Source organism: Ranitomeya imitator, chromosome 6 (assembly GCF_032444005.1).
Source record: "Ranitomeya imitator isolate aRanImi1 chromosome 6, aRanImi1.pri, whole genome shotgun sequence".
Taxonomy (NCBI): domain Eukaryota; kingdom Metazoa; phylum Chordata; class Amphibia; order Anura; family Dendrobatidae; genus Ranitomeya; species Ranitomeya imitator.
Window position 1 is genome coordinate 559,492,980 of NC_091287.1, and position 17,781 is coordinate 559,510,760.

The following is a 17,781-nucleotide window of genomic DNA, read 5'->3' on the forward strand; positions in this document are numbered from 1 at the left end:
AAGTCCTTGCAGATTGTCGGTAGGTCCTTCCTTGCCGTGTCATTGGTGCCAACATGTATCAGAAGAAATGGGTGGACGTCCTTGGAGCTGAAGAGCTTTGGTATCCTATCGGTCACATCCTTGATCATCGCACCTGGAAGGCAGCATACTTCTCTTGCAGTTATGTCCGGTCTGCAGATGGCTGCTTCGGTGCCTCTCAGTAGTGAGTCTCCCACCACCACCACTCTTCGTTGCTTCTTGGCTGTACTTTTTGCTGTCACTTGTTGCTGTGTGCCCTTTTCTTTTTTGCTTGCTGGTATTGCTTCATTCTTAGGTGTGCCATCTTCATCCTCTACAAAGATTTGATATCGGTTCTTCAGTTGTGTGGTTGGTGATTTCTCCATGGTCTTCTTGCTTCTTTTGGTCACATGCTTCCACTCATCTGCTTTTGGAGGTTCTCTGACACTTTTTGCACCTTCTGTGACCAGTAGAGATGCTTCTGTTCTGTCTAGAAAGTCTTCATTCTCTTTGATGAGTTTCAAAGTTGCTATTCTTTCTTCCAGACCCCGCACCTTTTCTTCTAAAAGGGCCACTAGTCTACACTTCTGACAGGTGAAATTGGATTCTTCTTCTGGTCGGTCTGTGAACATGTAGCACATGCTGCAGCTCACCATGTAGGTTGTCACATCTGCCATGTTGCTCCTAGATCCTGCTGACTTGCTGTGTGTTTTCCTTCTTGTGTAATCTACTCAGCCAAGCTCTCTTGCAATAATGTCCTACAGGCAAAAATTCGCGCGCCGTAAGGCGCGTAAGGATAGCCGTAAGGCTATAAGGCGCCGTAAGGATAGGGACCGTAAGGCGCCGTAAGGATAGGGACAGCCCAGGGACAGTTAGGTAGGCACGCGGTGAGTTAGGTAGGGTAGTAGGGTCAGGCAGGGAGAGACAGGGAAAGGTAGGTAGAAAAATAGGGGCAGATGTCTAGACAGGTAGGGTCGGCTGGTAGAGTAAGGATTGATAGGGTAGAAGCCTGTCATCTCCGGTTTCCCGGTGGCGGGCTGGGGCTTTTCACGATCAGATTTTTGTTTTGCAGAAGTGAATTACTGATATAGGGCTTACAGGCACCAATCCTGGATCTGGGTAAGTGTTGTGTATAGAGAATTATGTAGCATTGTATTGTAAGGTGAGGTGATGATCCTGTGGCTTTCAGGGTTAATGCACCTGTCCTGTAAGCAAGAGGATATGAGTTCCTTGGTGAGATTAACTATTTCTGTATTGTGTGGGTGTTTTTTTTAGTGGTGGGAGGGAGGGGTTTGGTGGTAGGTTGTTTATAGTTCTATTTGCTGTGTAAAAAAAAAATATATAAAAATAAATAAATAAAAAATAAATAAAAAATGAAATAAAAAAAATATTAAAAAAAATAATTAAAAAAAAAAATTGTGTGTTTTACATAGATGTGTTTAAGCCAGGTGGCTATAGTGTTTCTTTTTGGGCGATGGAGCAGAGTTTTCTTCGTCAGGTTTGGTATGAAGTGTGTATGTGCGTGTATTAGTAAAATGTTTCTTCTCTCCTTGGGTGAGGTAACCTGGGGAGGAGGAGACCTGGATGAATTAAAAAGTGAAAAGACGAGTAAAGGACAGAAAACAACATAAGAAGGAAAGATGGAGGAAGCCTCTCTGAGAAAGAAGAAGGCAGTTTGTTTTCTTTTGCGGGGTTGCTTTGACTGGGGGCTGTTATGCTGGACTCGGACTTTGCTTTGGACTGGGGGGGTAATGTTGGACTTGGACAGTTGCTTTTGCTGGGGTTTTGATTTTTGCTATTTATTGATTGTAAGTTTTGTATTTTTATAATAAAAGAGTTCACTACATACAGATTTATATACAGCCACCACTAGAGGGAGCTCACTACATACAGATTTATACAGTCACCACTAGAGGGAGCTCACTACATACAGATTTATACAGTCACCACTAGAGGGAGGGCACTGCATACAGATTTATACAGCCACCACTAGAGGGAGCTCACTGCATACAGATTTATACAGCCACCACTAGAGGGAGCTCACTACATACAGATTTATACAGTCACCACTAGAGGGAGCTCACTGCATACAGATTTATACAGCCACCACTAGAGGGAGCTCACTGCATACAGATTTATACAGCCACCACTAGAGGGAGCTCACTGCATACAGATTTATACAGCCACCACTAGGGGGAGCTCACTGCATACAGATTTATACAGCCACCACTAGAGGGAGCTCACTGCATACAGATTTATACAGCCACCACTAGAGGGAGCTCACTGCATACAGATTTATACAGCCACCACTAGAGGGAGCTCACTACATACAGATTTATACAGCCACCACTAGGGGGAGCTCACTACATACAGATTTATAAGGCCACCACTAGGGGGAGCTCACTACATATTGTTGTTTGATTGGAGCTATAAAAAATCTTTATAAAATTCTCTCACCAAACTAGTGTCTGTAGGTAACAGCATAGACTGTGTGATGTTTAGTCGCCCAGTGCCGGCCTCCTCTCAGCATGAGTCCCGTAGTAATTCCATGAGCTGTCACTATGGTGGATTCACATACTCAGTATATAATACATAGATTTTAAAGGTTATCCTATCCCAATATGTAGTAGGTGTAATAATAATGATATTAGCAAATAATTCCAATTAGAAATTTAGTACAGTTTTTCTGATGCGCTATGTCTCTTTCCTCTTGTGCAGGACCTTAGGTATCCATGGTTACAATCACTGATATAGTGACAGTTAGCTAGTTGCTACTGGTCGTAACCATGGATACCTAAGGTCCTGCAATACTTGCACATGAACAAAGAGACACAGCGAATCAGAATAACTATACCACGTTTCTAATTGGCGATATTTGCTGATATTATCATTATTACACCCACTACATAATGGGATGGGATCTTAGAGATGGGAATACCGCTTTAAATCAATGTTTATCCAACAGTATGAGACAATTATGTCTGTGAATCATGATGCTCCTCGGAGGACAGTGAAGATGGAGTACACCGCGGCAGTGGCGGTGTAGTAGTGCCTGTGCGTCTCCATTAATCCGTATGCTGCGTTTGTCCCATTCGCCGTGTTGCACAGATCCCCTTGGCAGCAGAAAGTGGGTTGCGTCATCCCCAGGGTGTTAGGATTGCTCGGTTGACATTTTTCTGTGCAGATTCTGACAACGTAACGACTTTCCGTGAATGGAAAACCTTAAAAAAAATAATAAAAATTGATTAGGAAAATCAATTTATTTAGATGGTGCCAGCTGCAGTATAAGGAACAGCGCCACCTATTTATTTGTGGCTGTTCACGGTACTGCGGCTCTGACCGCTCATTTCTGTGCATTCAGCTGATTATTAACGTTTCCGGGATTTGAACTTATGACCAAATATTTCTGAACAATCATAAAAAATCATCAGGGATGGGGGAGTCTTTTCAAGGCTGAGCGATTTCATCTTGAGTTTTTTTTCAAAAACATTTGGATAATTCTGAATTTGTTTGGTGCAAGTTGAGCAAAATACAAGTCGGACGCCATTTTGCTGATTTGTAGAGGGACGGAAAAGGGTTGGAAAAACAAAATGACTCACCTCTGCCGCCGCAACCCTTCTCTTGCAACTCTCCCGCAACGTCCTCTTCCTGCAGCATTTTTGTGCCCCAGAGGGTGAGTAGGTCTGGGGCGAAACGGGTCATGCTGTCAGAACCTGTGTGGTGACGTCAGAGGCCTAGAAAGTGATGATGCAGGAAGAGGACGTGGAAGGAACGAAGTCAGAGGCGGCTGCTCGGAGGAACAGAAGGGGGCCAAGAGCAGGTAGAGGGTTATTATTCTTCGGGGTCCGGAACTCACTCAGGAAGATGAGAGAATAAAAAGAGGAGAGACTTACCGGAGGACGTCCGGCCGTAGACGGTGGTCTTGCACCATTTCTGTTGGTTGGAGCAGTTCCTCCTGATCAGGCATTGGTCGGCCGGAGTGGGGGTCAGGCACATGTAGCACTGGAGGGAGCCGGCTGCAGACATCATGTCGGACACATTGTCACATTTCACATCGTCCGTTACAAAGAAAAAAGAAACAAGGGGCGTTTTCAGCATAGAATTTTTTCTTACATGTATTTTCAGATTTTTTTTTTCAAATGGATTTTATAAAACATTGCATCATCAGACTTTTAGACTTTCCTTTTCCTTGCACATTGCATAATAAGTGAATTGAGAGTCTATCAGTGAGCTCTTCTGTCAAGAAAGTTTGTAACTCTTTCACACCGCGCTTTTTTCCTGCCTTTTATTTTCAGCATTGTTTACTTTTACACATTGGTCGGCCAGTGAGTTGGTCAGGCATTGTTTACTTTCACACATTGGCCGGCCATTGAGTTGGTCAGGCATTGTTTACTTTCACACATTGGCCGGCCATTGAGTTGGTCAGGCATTACTTTCACACATTGGTCGGCCATTGAGGTGGTCAGGCATTGTTTACTTTCACACATTGGTTGGCCATTGAGTTGGTCAGGCATTGTTTACTTTCACACATTGGCCGGCCAGTGAGTTGGTCAGGCATTGTTTACTTTCACACATTGGCCGGCCAGTGAGTTGGTCAGGCATTATTTACTTTCACACATTGGCCGGCCATTGAGTTGGTCAGGCATTGTTTACTTTCACACATTAGTCGGCCATTGAGTTGGTCAGGCATTGTTTACTTTTACACATTGGTCGGCCATTGAGTTGGTCAGGCATTGTTTACTTTCACACATTGGCCGGCCATTGAGTTGGTCAGGCATTGTTTACTTTCACACATTGGCCGGCCATTGAGTTGGTCAGGCATTGTTTACTTTTACACATTGGTCGGCCATTGAGTTGGTCAGGCATTGTTTACTTTCACACATTGGCCGGCCATTGAGTTGGTCAGGCATTGTTTACTTTCACACATTGGCCGGCCATTGAGTTGGTCAGGCATTGTTTACTTTCACACATTGGCCGGCCATTGAGTTGGTCAGGCATTGTTTACTTTCACACATTGGCCGGCCATTGAGTTGGTCAGGCATTGTTTACTTTCACACATTAGTCGGCCATTGAATTGGTCAGGCATTGTTTACTTTCACGCATTTTTTCGGCCATTGAGTTGGTCAGCTGATTTTTGACCAATGAACACATCAAACTTCAATTGAAGAGCTCACTGATGGGTTTTCAGTCTGTAAAATGAAAAAAAAACTGCAATATTTCCAGTGGTCGGAGCTCACAGGAAGTGAGCATTTCTGCTACACACAGGCGATCTGATCATCGGCTGTATGTGGCGGAGGCGATCGGACAACTGCAGCTTCTAGTCTCCCATGGAGGCTATTGAAGCATACAAAAAGTTAAAAAAAAGGATGCAAAAATATAAAAAAATAAAAGTTCAAATCACCCCCCTTCGCCCCATTCAAAATAAAACAATAAAAAAACCTACATATTTGGTATCGCCATGTTCAGAATCGCCTGATCTATCAATAAAAAAAAGGATTAATCTGATCGCTAAATGGTGTAATGAGAAAAAAATTCAAAAGGCCAGAATTACATTTTTTTGGTCGCCGCGACATTGCAGTAAAATGCAATAACGAGCGATCAAAAGAACGTATCTGCGCCAAAATGGTATCATTAATAATATCAGCTCGGGACACAAAAAATAAGCCCTCACCCGACCCCAGATCACGAAAAATGGAGACGCTACGGGTATCGGAAAATGGCGCAATTTTATTCTTTTTAACCAAATTTAGAATTTTTTTCCCCACTTAGATAAAAAATAACCTAGACATGTTTGGTGTCTATGAACTCGTACTGACCTGGAGAATCATAATGTCAGGTCAATTTTAGCATTTAGTGAACCTAGCAAAAAAGCCAAACAAAAAACAAGTGTGGGACTGCACTTTTTTTGCAATTTCACCGCACTTGGAATTTATTTTTCGTACACAATATGTTAAAACAAATGGTGTCGTTCAAAAGTACAACTCGTCCCGCAAAAAACAAGCCCTCACATGGCCAAATTGACCAAAAAAATAATAAGTTATAGCTCGGGGGAAGAAGGGGAGCGAAATACGAAAACGCAAAAACAGAAAAAATGATAAAATACCAATTTATCATTTTAAGTTGTTTGAAATTTGAATTGGAAAAGAAAAAAAAGCAACTTTTTTTTAAAAATATTACAAATTAAAAACCTTAAGAAAATGAATAAAAATAATAGTAATCATTATTTCTTGTAATAATAGTTTTTTTTTCATCTTTCTTTTTTTTTTTTCCTTGTGCAGAATTAATTTTTTTTACAGATTTGAGAAACGTTAAGAAATGTTTTAGTTTCTTTTGGTTTTAATGATAAGAGAATAATATTAATAATTGTTATTATTATTGTTATTATTATTATTATTGTATTTTTATATTCTTCTTATTATTATTATTAATTGTATTTTTTATTATTATTATTATTATAAATTGTATTTTTATATTATTATTATTATTATTAATATACATTTTATTTTTATATCATTATTAATAATATAAAAAATATTTTTAGATTATTATTAATAAATTATTATAAATTGCATTTTATATTATTATTATTATTATTATTATTATAAATGGTATTTTTTATTTTATTATTAATAATATTATTATTATAAATTGCATTTTATATTATTATTATTATTGTTGTTATTATTATAATTATTATTTGTATTTTTATATTATTATTATTATTATTTTTTATATTATTATTATTAATATTATTATTATTATTATAAATTGCATTTTATATTATTATTATTATTATTATTATTAATTGTATTTTTATATTATTATTATTATTAATATTATTATAATAAATTACATTTTATATTATTATTATTATTATTATTATAAATGATATTTTTATATTGTTATAAATTTTATTTTTTTATTATTTATATTTTTAGATTTATGAGATAAGAAGTAAATAAATAATAGAAATAACAGTGATAATAGTCGGCATCATTATGAATATTAATATAAATGCCATAAGTTGCCCCTTGGGGCCCGTTGCACATGCTCTTACCCAGCTGCAGGCAGGCGGTGGTGAGCAGGAGGCAGATGACACCGTTCATGGTCTCGCACCGGACGCCTTCTGACGTTTTCCGAGTATTTCCAGCCAAGTCCTAGCTGAGTGTTGGGAAGAACAGGTTCAGTGTCAGATTCTTACTTTTGATTTTATGGCTTTTTTGGATACTAAAATAATTGAGCGATTGAGCAAGAGAGCGGCGTCCTTTGATTCTCCCATCCTGACACATACGAAGGTTGAGAAATGAAGGAGCGCAATAAACCTCGCTCCGTATCACCTGTAATATTTTATGGAATGGCCCCGGGATGCTCCGGTATCGGCACGTCAGACGCCGGACAGGTTATTACAGGCGCAAACTTCTCTCTGTAGTAAACTCACTTCTTTTTGTTGTTTTTTTTTCTCAGCATTTTTGTAGCCATTTTTCACCCATAAAAAGCAAAGAGTAAATGCAAAAACAAAGATAATAATGCAGGTGTCCAGTTTTGCTGCATTTTTAGTGAAACCATTTATTTTTGTGATTTTGCCAAGTTTAAACCATAATGTCTCAGTCTCCTCACCTGAAAATGGCGGTTAGCATTAGCACAGCTTAATTAAATAAGTGATGTCTATAAAAGTAAACTTTGGCCGACCAAGGTGTGAAAGTGAACAATGCCTGTGGCCGACCAAAGTGTAAAAGTAAACAGCGTCCTACAAACTCCATGGTCTGCCCATAGGTAAACTATTCCCGACCGATTCACCTCCCCCCGCTGTTGCATTTGTAATTATGTATTTTTGCACTTCTTTTGTTCAGCATAGTCATTATTTTCTCCATAAATAAAAAATCTTTTTCTACTAAATAATTTGATCAAATTGCCTTTTTTTTTCTTCCCAAACTGTTTTTATGGTTTCAGGTGTGCCTTGTATTGCTGATCTGTGGCGGAAGCAAAGCTGAACTTTTGGAATCGTGAAAAATGCAGCAAAAAACGTAGTAAAAAAAAAAACACGCAGCAAAAACTGCAACGTGTGAGCAAAGCCTAAAGGTTCCTGACGGAATCTGAACTGGCTGATGTTGGAGCCAAGTGTTTGTGGACTCCTAAAACTACAATCTGGGCTCGCGAGAAGATTACTAGACGATGCTCTGAAAGTTTGCTACAATGCATCAGTTCAGAGCCGGGGTTCTTTAGCTCACAGAGCATTGTCCTTACTGGATGCAATTGCCGTAGAGTCGTCCTGGGCTTTGTATCCGGATATTATGGGATATTTGTAAATGGAGCCGAATGTTTAACCCCTAACCCCTTCATGACTAACAATTTTTCATTTTCGCACTTTCGTCTTTTTTCCTTCCCTTAATCCAAGAGCCAGAACATTTTTATTTCACAGTTAATATAACCTCACAAAGGCTTTTTTTTTCCCCCACAGTTTTGAATGACCGCTATTCATTTGACCCTATAATATACTCAAAAATGGAAAGAAAAGAAAAAGTTTGGGGAAAAAATAAAAAACCAACAGCTTTGCGCCATAGTTTTTTAGGTTCCGTTCTTACAGCCCTGATTGTGCAGTAAAAACCATCCGACGATAATCCGACGCCAAACTTCTAGAGTTTGATTTTACATTTTAGTAATTAAAACAAAATTCAGAACTTTGGGGAACATGTTTAGGGTTTGTGTCACCATTTTCCTGGAATTCTGGTGTTTCCATATTTTTTTCCACCTTTTTGTGGGGTCCGCTATACTGGTTAATGAAAGGGAATCCATCAGCAGTTTTTGCTATGTAATTTGGGAGCAGCACGAGTTTCCCTTTGGGTATATAGTATAACTAGTGAAGCCCAGACTTTACCTTTACCCGGTCAGCAAGCCATGAGGGTCTCTAGCCCCCATCTTCTATGGCTACCCATCGGCAAACAAACCGAAATCAAGGCTGCACGGATTCCTTATCAGAAGTTGTTAAAAAGCAGCAATCAGAAGTGGCTCCGGTCACTGCTGCTAAAGGTGGGCGACGGCTGCATAACACAGCCGGCACCCACCATGTGTGAAGTGGGCCCCGCTCCTGAAACTGCTCCGTACGCCCGCACCCCTTGCGTCATGGGAGCGAAACTGTTCGGGGACTGTCTGTGCACAAACTTGCTGACTGTTTCCAATCACAGTCTGGCAGAATTATGAGTGCAGCTCAGGAGTATCACACAACTTGTAACAAGGTAAATGATATAATGTCTTCACATTGAAGGTCACATTTATTTGGTGGTACACCCTGACGGATGCCCATTTCATACACATTTTACCATTGTAAGTAACAGACTGAAAACCAGTGAGATGTTTGTTGCGAACTGGGATCATTTTATCTAAAAACAACAAACACGTCACAGACACGACGAACAAAAATTTGAAGGAGACGTATCGGACACTTATGTTATTAGTTTATTCAATATATTATTAATAATGTTTAAATAACATGTGACGTATCAGAGGGGCTCTCCACATGCCATAATGTTAGATCAAGGGAGGTCCGACTCACAGCACCCTGGAGATCCCAACAGAAAGAAGGTCCTGAGCCCAAGAGCATTAAGGTCCCAGACCCTTCTCCGAAGAGAGTTTTGATTACAATCCATCCAGCTCATGACTGATAATACCGGTAACCTAAGAGTTAATGCCCTCCCAGTGTAAGGACCTCCACTGATCATTATGACACATCATTTTACTGGAAAGCCCCTTTAAGGAAGCAATAATAAGGTTATAAAGCTTAAGACAAAAAAGGCGTCACATAAAGCCGAAACACCAACATAGAAGATATACAATATTTGGAGCATCTAAAGTAATAAAATCATACATCGATCTCCTGGTATACGGCAGGCCTTGTGGGGTGTTCCCAGTACAGGTCTTGTGGGGTGTTCCCAGTATACGGCAGGTCTTGTGGGGTGTTCCCAGTATACGGCAGGTCTTGTGGGGTGTTACTGGTATACGGCAGGTCATATGGGGTGTCCTGGTATATGGCAGATCATGTGGGATATTCCCAATATATGGCAGGTCATATTTGGTGTTCCCGGTATACGGCAGGTCATGTTTCGTGTTCCAAGTATACGGCAGGTCTTGTGGGGTATTCCCGGTATACGGCAGGTCTTGTGGGGTGTTCGCGATATATGACAGGTTATGTTTGGTGTTCTCGGTATACGGCAGATCTTACAGGGTGTTCATGGTATACAGCAGGCCTTGTGGGGTGTTCCCGGTATACGGCAGGTCTTTTGGGGTGTTCCCGTATACGGCAGGTCTTGTGGGGTGTTCCCGGTATACGGCAGGTCTTGTGGGGTGTTCCCAGTACACGGCAGGTCTTGTGGGGTGTTCCCAGTATACGGCAGGTCTTATGTGGTGTTTCTGGTATACGGCAGGTCATGTGGGGTGTTACTGGTATACGGCAGGTCATATGGGGTGTCCCGGTATACGGCAGATCATGTGGGGTATTCCCAATATACGGCAGGTCATATTTGGTGTTCACGGTATACGGCAGGTCATGTTTGGTGTTCCAAGTATACGGCATGTCTTGTGGGGTATTCCCGGTATACGGCAGGTCTTATAGGGTGTTCATGGTATGCAGCAGGCCTTGTGGGGTGTTCCCGGTATACGGCAGATCTTTTGGGGTGTTCCCATATATGGCAGGTCTTGTGGGGTGTTCCCAGTGTACGGCGGCAGGTCTTGTGAGGTGTTCCCGGTATATGGCATGTCTTGTGGGGTGTTCTCGGTATATGGAGGATCTTGTGGAGTGTTCCAAGTATGCGACATGTCTTGTGGGGTATTCCCGGTATACGGCAGGTCTTGTGGGGTGTTCCCGGTATACGGCAGGTCTTGTGGGGTGTTCCCGGTATACGGCAGGTCTTGTGGGGTGTTCCTGGTATACGGCAGGTCTTGTGGGGTGTTCCCAGTGTACGGCAGGTCTTGTGAGGTGTTCCCAGTATATGGCAGGTCTTGTGAGGTGTTCTTGGTATGTCGTAGGTTTTGTAGGGTGCACCTTATTTCAAGAGGTCTTTTGGAATGTTTCCAGTATTATCAATAATTACTGAACTTTGATACAATCCATGAGAAATGAGACCTGCTCTGTGACTTGTAGTTGGTTCTTGCCAAAAGCTCCACTATTGTATCGGCACTAGATGACCGTCTGATGTTCTCATGAGTCAGTTCAACAGGCTTTCAATTGACTCGTTTGGATGGAAACCAGGAAGGTAATTTCACTGCCAAAATGTTTTCCTATTTTAAAAAAGTTACTTAACCAATTATGAACCGGAAACAAAACATCCAAAAAATAGAAACCCTGACACAAAACACCATATGTCTTCTAAAATGACCTCTAGGGTTTCAGCCAACCCCACAGTAAGGACGTGTGCCAAAACAAGAAACGTGATTAACCCAAGAGTCCAAACTTTTGCTGCTCTTGTTCTGCAGATATGTAAGCAATTTATGTCATTCAAAGCCATTGAGTAGAAGAAGGGCATCTCTATGACAGTGGGAGATCATGGTGGTGACCACCCTCCATTGCTTTGTTTTTTTGTATTTTTTTTAGAGGAACCTAAAATATGAAATGCAGATGTCCAAGGATGGTAATGTTTTATTTCTAGGGTGAATGTTTTGGTTTGGAAACATGAATGATTAAAATGGAAGATGATGGGCTTGAGTTGAGTCATGTTGGTCGGTAATGCTTTACTTGCTCGCTAGTAGGACTTTTGGTGAGGGTCTGTCCTTGTGAACCCAAGCTCTCGAATTGGTTTCAGTCCATTCTCCCGATGCAATCTTCTTATCCCCAATTTAGGATTACGATGCCGGCAGAAATCCCAATCAGTATGGTTTCCCATGTCACACTCTTGCTACCTGATGCTTTCTCGAATTCATTGCACAGGTTGTCCTGGCAGCAGAGAGTTGGTCTTGTTACCCCCAAATTATTAGGGTTAGTGGCTACACAAATCTCAGCACAGCCACGGACCACAAGCCTGTTCTTGTCAAAGGGGTAGCCTAAGAAAAAAACAAAACAATGCGTAAATGAGAGTGATAAGTATATGAACATAGTCAAGAAACTAAACCTCTTCGTTTTACCTTCCCAATGCCGAATATTTTCCTATAATCAGGTTCAGAGTCATCGATGGAGAGTGGAGGTGAGTTTTTATATTTTACATTTGCCTTGGGATAAATCTGCGCTGCACGGGAGCGGATAATAGGGAGGGGACCACAATATGGACCTACAAGTCCTCACCATATACCCTCCTTGCTACCTCCATCAGATCTGTCCTTCTGGGAACTGATCGTCCACACCGGATCTATGGTCGCACCATAAACATTGGAAACAGGACAGTTTTTTGTAAGTACCAAGCAGGTTCAGTAGTTATTATTTAGGAGTACAACATATTTCTCTCTGGGACCCTCATTTCTCATGAAAAACAGAACTTCTGATCAGGGGATGTTCAATGATCCTTTCCAACAAGAAGAGGTGCAATCTAAGGGACACAACCAACTTCACTCAACGCCCAGCTCAATAACTGGAACTTGCATTACTGATCCTGTACTGTTCCAGAATTACATCCTGTCTTATACTCCAGAGCTGCACTCACTATTCTGCTGGTGCAGTCACTGTGTACATACATTACATTACTGATCCTGAGTTACATCCTGTATTATAACACAGAGCTGCACTCACTATTCTGCTGGTGCAGTCACTGTGTACATACATTACATTACTGATCCTGAGTTACATCCTGTATTATACCCCAGAGCTGCATTCACTATTCTGCTGGTGCAGTCACTGTGTACATACATTACATTACTGATCCTGAGTTACATCCTGTATTATACCCCAGAGCTGCACTCACTATTCTGCTGGTGCAGTCACTGTGTACATACATTACATTACTGATCCTGAGTTGCATCCTGTATTATACTCCAGAGCTGCACTCACTATTCTGCTGGTGCAGTCACTGTGTACATACATTACATTACTGATCCTGAGTTACATCCTGTATTATACCACAGAGCTGCACTCACTATTCTGCTGGTGCAATCACTGTGTACATACATTACATTACTGATCCTGAGTTACATCCTGTATTATACTCCAGAGCTGCACTCACTATTCTGCTGGTGCAGTCACTGTGTACATACATTACATTACTGATCCTGAGTTACATCCTGTATTATACCCCAGAGCTGCACTCACTATTCTGCTGGTGCAGTCACTGTGTACATACATTACATTACTGATCCTGAGTTACATCCTGTATTATACCCGAGAGCTGCACTCACTATTCTGCTGGTGCAGTCACTGTGTACATACATTACATTACTGATCCTGAGTTACATCCTGTATTTAACTCCAGAGTACTCCAGAGCTGCACTCACTATTCTGCTGGTGCAGTCACTGTGTACATACATTACTGATCCTGAGTTACATCCTGTATTATACTCCAGAGCTGCACTCACTATTCTGCTGGTGCAGTCACTGTGTACATACATTACATTACTGATCCTGAGTTACCTCCTGTATTATACTGCAGAGCTGCATTCACTATTCTGCTGGTGCAGTCACTGTGTACATACATTACATTACTGATCCTGAGTTACCTCCTGTATTATACTCCAGAGCTGCACTCACTATTCTGCTGGTGCAGTCACTGTGTACATACATTACATTACTGATCCTGAGTTACATCCTGTATTATACTCCAGAGCTGCACTCACTATTCTGCTGGTGCAGTCACTGTGTACATACATTACATTACTGATCCTGAGTTACCTCATGTATTATACTCCAGAGTTGCACTCACCATTCTGCTGGTGCAGTCACTGTGTACATACATTACATTACTGATCCTGAGTTACCTCCTGTATTATACTCCAGAGCTGCACTCACTATTCTGCTGGTGCAGTCACTGTGTACATACATTACATTACTGATCCTGAGTTACATCCTGTATTATACTCCAGAGCTGCACTCACTATTCTGCTGGTGCAGTCACTGTGTACATACATTACATTACTGATCCTGAGTTACCTCCTGTATTATACTCCAGAGCTGCACTCACTATTCTGCTGGTGCAGTCACTGTGTACATACATTACATTACTGATCCTGAGTTACATCCTGTATTATACCCCAGAGCTGCACTCACTATTCTGCTGGTGCAGTCACTGTGTACATACATTATGTTCTGCCCATCTTAATGTGCAGAAAGTTAATTATCATGTTATTCAAGTTGTGGCCACTGGAGGTCATCAGTTGCCTACTTTTCATGTTGTTTACCAACCTTTCCCTCCTAAGAGCAATGTCTTATGGGTTAGTTCCGCCCACATTCTTCTTGTGAAGACAAGCTTCAGTAGCCATTTTTCCTGAGATCTGCAGAGAGGCACACGTGCTCCTGTCTCGCTTACTTTCTTACCCCTGTCCTAACGGATCTCGGTACGTTTATAAAGGTTTAATGCATCTTATGTTTTGTGTTAGTATTTAAGCCTTATGCAGCTCCTATAGTCAGATATAGTTAGGCAGATGTGCTTTGCAGCTTGCAGTTAGGTTCAGGTGTACTCTGCATGTAGATAGATGCATTCTTGTATAGAATAGGGCAGTGCTGTTAGAATTACTGTGTAATACTCTCTGTATAATTCTTGCTGTAATGTCCCAGTTATTTATGTGATTGCACCCTGTATGTGCATATACTGAAATGCTGTTATTCTTTACAGTTTTTCACCAGTCATCCACTATGATCAGTCATCCACTATGATCAGTCATCCACTATGATCAGTCATCCACTATGATTATTCACTGAACATCCACCTTGTACATCAACATCATTCACTATTCGATCATCTACTATGAATACTGTCCTCCATTGTTGTTCAACGTTATAGTTTGGTTATCATCACCCTAATAAATAAGACTTAAGCATCAACACAGTCTGTTTACTGGGATGTGGATGAAGGTTTAGCTGTATGTTGGAATCCACACAGCATCCTACGTGGAGGAAGACAGAACAGTGAAAAACGAGATCCGCCAGTCGCAGGCGGTGATTGTAAAGCAAGAGCAGATTAGCTGCCTTCAGAGAAACTGATAGCCGATCGCAGGCTGTAGTTGATCAGACTGTACGGAACCGCTAACACCCACACTGCTCCGCATTCGGGTATCACAGCAGCCGCCATACAGCCGCAGGACTATACTGCAGCCCGCCAAGAGGAGCTACATCATTCCCGCCACGCGGAAGCTCACCGCACATAGACTCAGTTTCCCGCCAAAACACTCAGCAGTACGCAGCTAAGCGCACAATGTCTCGAAACAGCACATCCTCACTCAAGACGAGGTCACGAGCAAGCTCTAGCAGGTCATCATTAGCAGAGCTGGCTGCTGTTGCTCGTGCTGAAGCTGAAGCAGCCAAAGCGAGGTCTTCCTTCGCCGAGAAAGAAATGCATCTGAAGCTGAGACAAGCAGAGCATGAAGCAGAAAATACACGTTTGCAGGCTGAAACCGCACATTTGCGGGCAGAGCAAGAAGCAGAAGGTGCGCGCCTGCAAGTGTCTCTAGAAAGACTTATGGTAGACAAAGAGGCAGCAGCTGCAATAGCTAAGGCAGAGTACTTGGAAGCCATGAAGGATCCTGATTATGAGAGACGCAGCAACGTTCTTGGAACAGATCTAGAGCAGCAAGATCCAGCTCAGCGCGTCGCAGAGTACGTTCATCGACACTCCAGCATGGACAACACCCTCGACAGACTACAACGATCAGCCTACGCCGATTATCATCGATCCAGCCCCGAACTTCACTACTACAACAAAGAGGAGTCGACCACAGCTACCATTCCACTGAGAAGAAGGTACAGCTCCCACCTCACCTTAAAGAGACATCTTCCCCAGAAAGGTACTATGCAGACTGTCCGAAGCCAAGAGCGTCTCACAGGTATGGTGATGCACCACACACTAGACATAGCTATAACATACCGGCTCGTACCAACACTGATCAAGCCACCATAGACTTGGCAAAGTTCTTTGCCCGCCGAGAACTAGTAACAAAAGGACCTGTAAAGTTCACTGACAAAGCCGAAAACTACAGGTCGTGGCGAGCTTCGTTCCAGAACGCCATTCAGGGACTGGACCTTTCTAGTAGCGAGGAGTTAGATCTCCTGGTAAAGTGGCTTGGAACTGAATCGGTCGAGCATGCTAAAAGACTAAGAGACATTAACATAGAATACCCACACATAGGTTTACGTAAAGTGTGGGAAAGACTTGACGAATGCTATGGGTCCGTAGAAGTAATAGAGAATGCTTTATTCAAAAGAATTGATGATTTCCCTAAGATAGGGCCCAAGAGTTATCAAAGACTTAGAGAATTGAGTGATTTATTGATAGAGTTACAGGTCGCCCAGAAGGAAGGTCACTTGGCTGGATTGGCATTCTTAGACACTGCTAGGGGTGTCAATCCAATAGTACAAAAACTTCCTTACAGTCTTCAAGAAAGGTGGATTATACATGGTTCACGGTATAAACAAATTCATAACGTACCATTCCCTCCTTTTACTGTATTTGTTGAGTTTGTCACCCAGCAAGCCAAGATCAGAAATGACCCTAGTTTTGATATCACTCTGTCATGTTCCACTACCCCTGGTGTCAAACCCAGTAAGACACCCGTGGCAGTCCATAAAACTGATATTGATTCCACAGGTCCTCCACACAAGACAACTAAGCCCCCTACGGAAGAGAGCAAACCTCAGGATGTCAGTAAGCAGTGTCCTCTACACAGGAAACCACATCCTCTACTAAAGTGCAGAGCCTTCAGGGAGAAGACTTTAGAGGATCGCAAAGGTTTCCTCAAGGAAAACAACATCTGCTTCAAATGCTGTGCTACAACCTCTCACTTCGCCAGGAACTGTGGAGCTAACGTGAAATGTGCAGAATGCAGCAGCACGGATCACAATACAGCCTTGCATCCTGGACCACCTCCAGGAGTGTTGTCACAAGCAGAGGAGCACGATGAGAAACAGAAGAACACCGACGAAGACACCCCTGCGGTCACCTCTCAATGTACGGAGATCTGTAAGGGACTCAAGGGAGGAAGATCCTGCTCAAAAATCTGCCTTGTCCGAGTCTATCCAACAGGCCACAGAGACAAAGCGCTCAAGATATATGCAATCCTAGATGACCAAAGTAATAGGTCTTTAGCCAGGTCCATCTTCTTTGACAACTTCAACATTGTAGGCCCCGGTTCTCCCTACTCCCTTAGGACATGTTCAGGTACCGTCGAGACGGCGGGGAGGAAAGCAACCGGATACAAAGTAGAGTCCATGGATGGCCAGACCTGTCTGTCACTACCGACCATCCTGGAGTGCAACCAGATTCCTGACAACAGGTCTGAGATACCTTCACCAGAGGTGGCAACGTATCACCCCCACCTGAAGCATATAGCCCACCTGATACCTGAGTTGGAACCAGAAGCGCCAATAGCTTTACTTCTGGGAAGAGATATACTACGAGTCCACAAGACTAGAGAATATATCAACGGCTCACGGAATGCTCCATACACGCACAGGCAAGACCTTGGATGTGTCATTGTAGGAGATGTCTGTCTAGGAGGAGCACACAAGCCGGTCTCAGTCAACAGTATGCTTACCAGCACACTAGAAAATGGACGTCCATCTCTCTTCCAGCCGTGTCACAATAGTCTGCTGGTAAAGGAACTACTGAGCAGCACTCCCCTACCTTGCCCTTTCTCAGTTCCTATCAACGAAGACCACGCCTG

General features: G+C 42.3%; 1 protein-coding gene across 1 annotated transcript; it reads right to left on the reverse strand.

Annotated features, from left to right (window-relative positions):
* Positions 1-2,985: 2,985 nt before the first annotated feature.
* On the reverse strand, positions 2,986-7,289 carry LOC138643491 (ly6/PLAUR domain-containing protein 2-like). Its single transcript, XM_069732390.1, has 3 exons — positions 7,055-7,289; positions 3,891-4,013; positions 2,986-3,218 (listed from the first exon to the last, which is right to left on the reverse strand). The coding sequence occupies exons 1-3, from the start codon at positions 7,101-7,103 to the stop codon at positions 2,986-2,988; spliced, it is 405 nt and encodes a 134-aa protein (XP_069588491.1). The 5' UTR covers positions 7,104-7,289.
* Between the last annotated feature and the right edge of the window lie 10,492 nt (positions 7,290-17,781).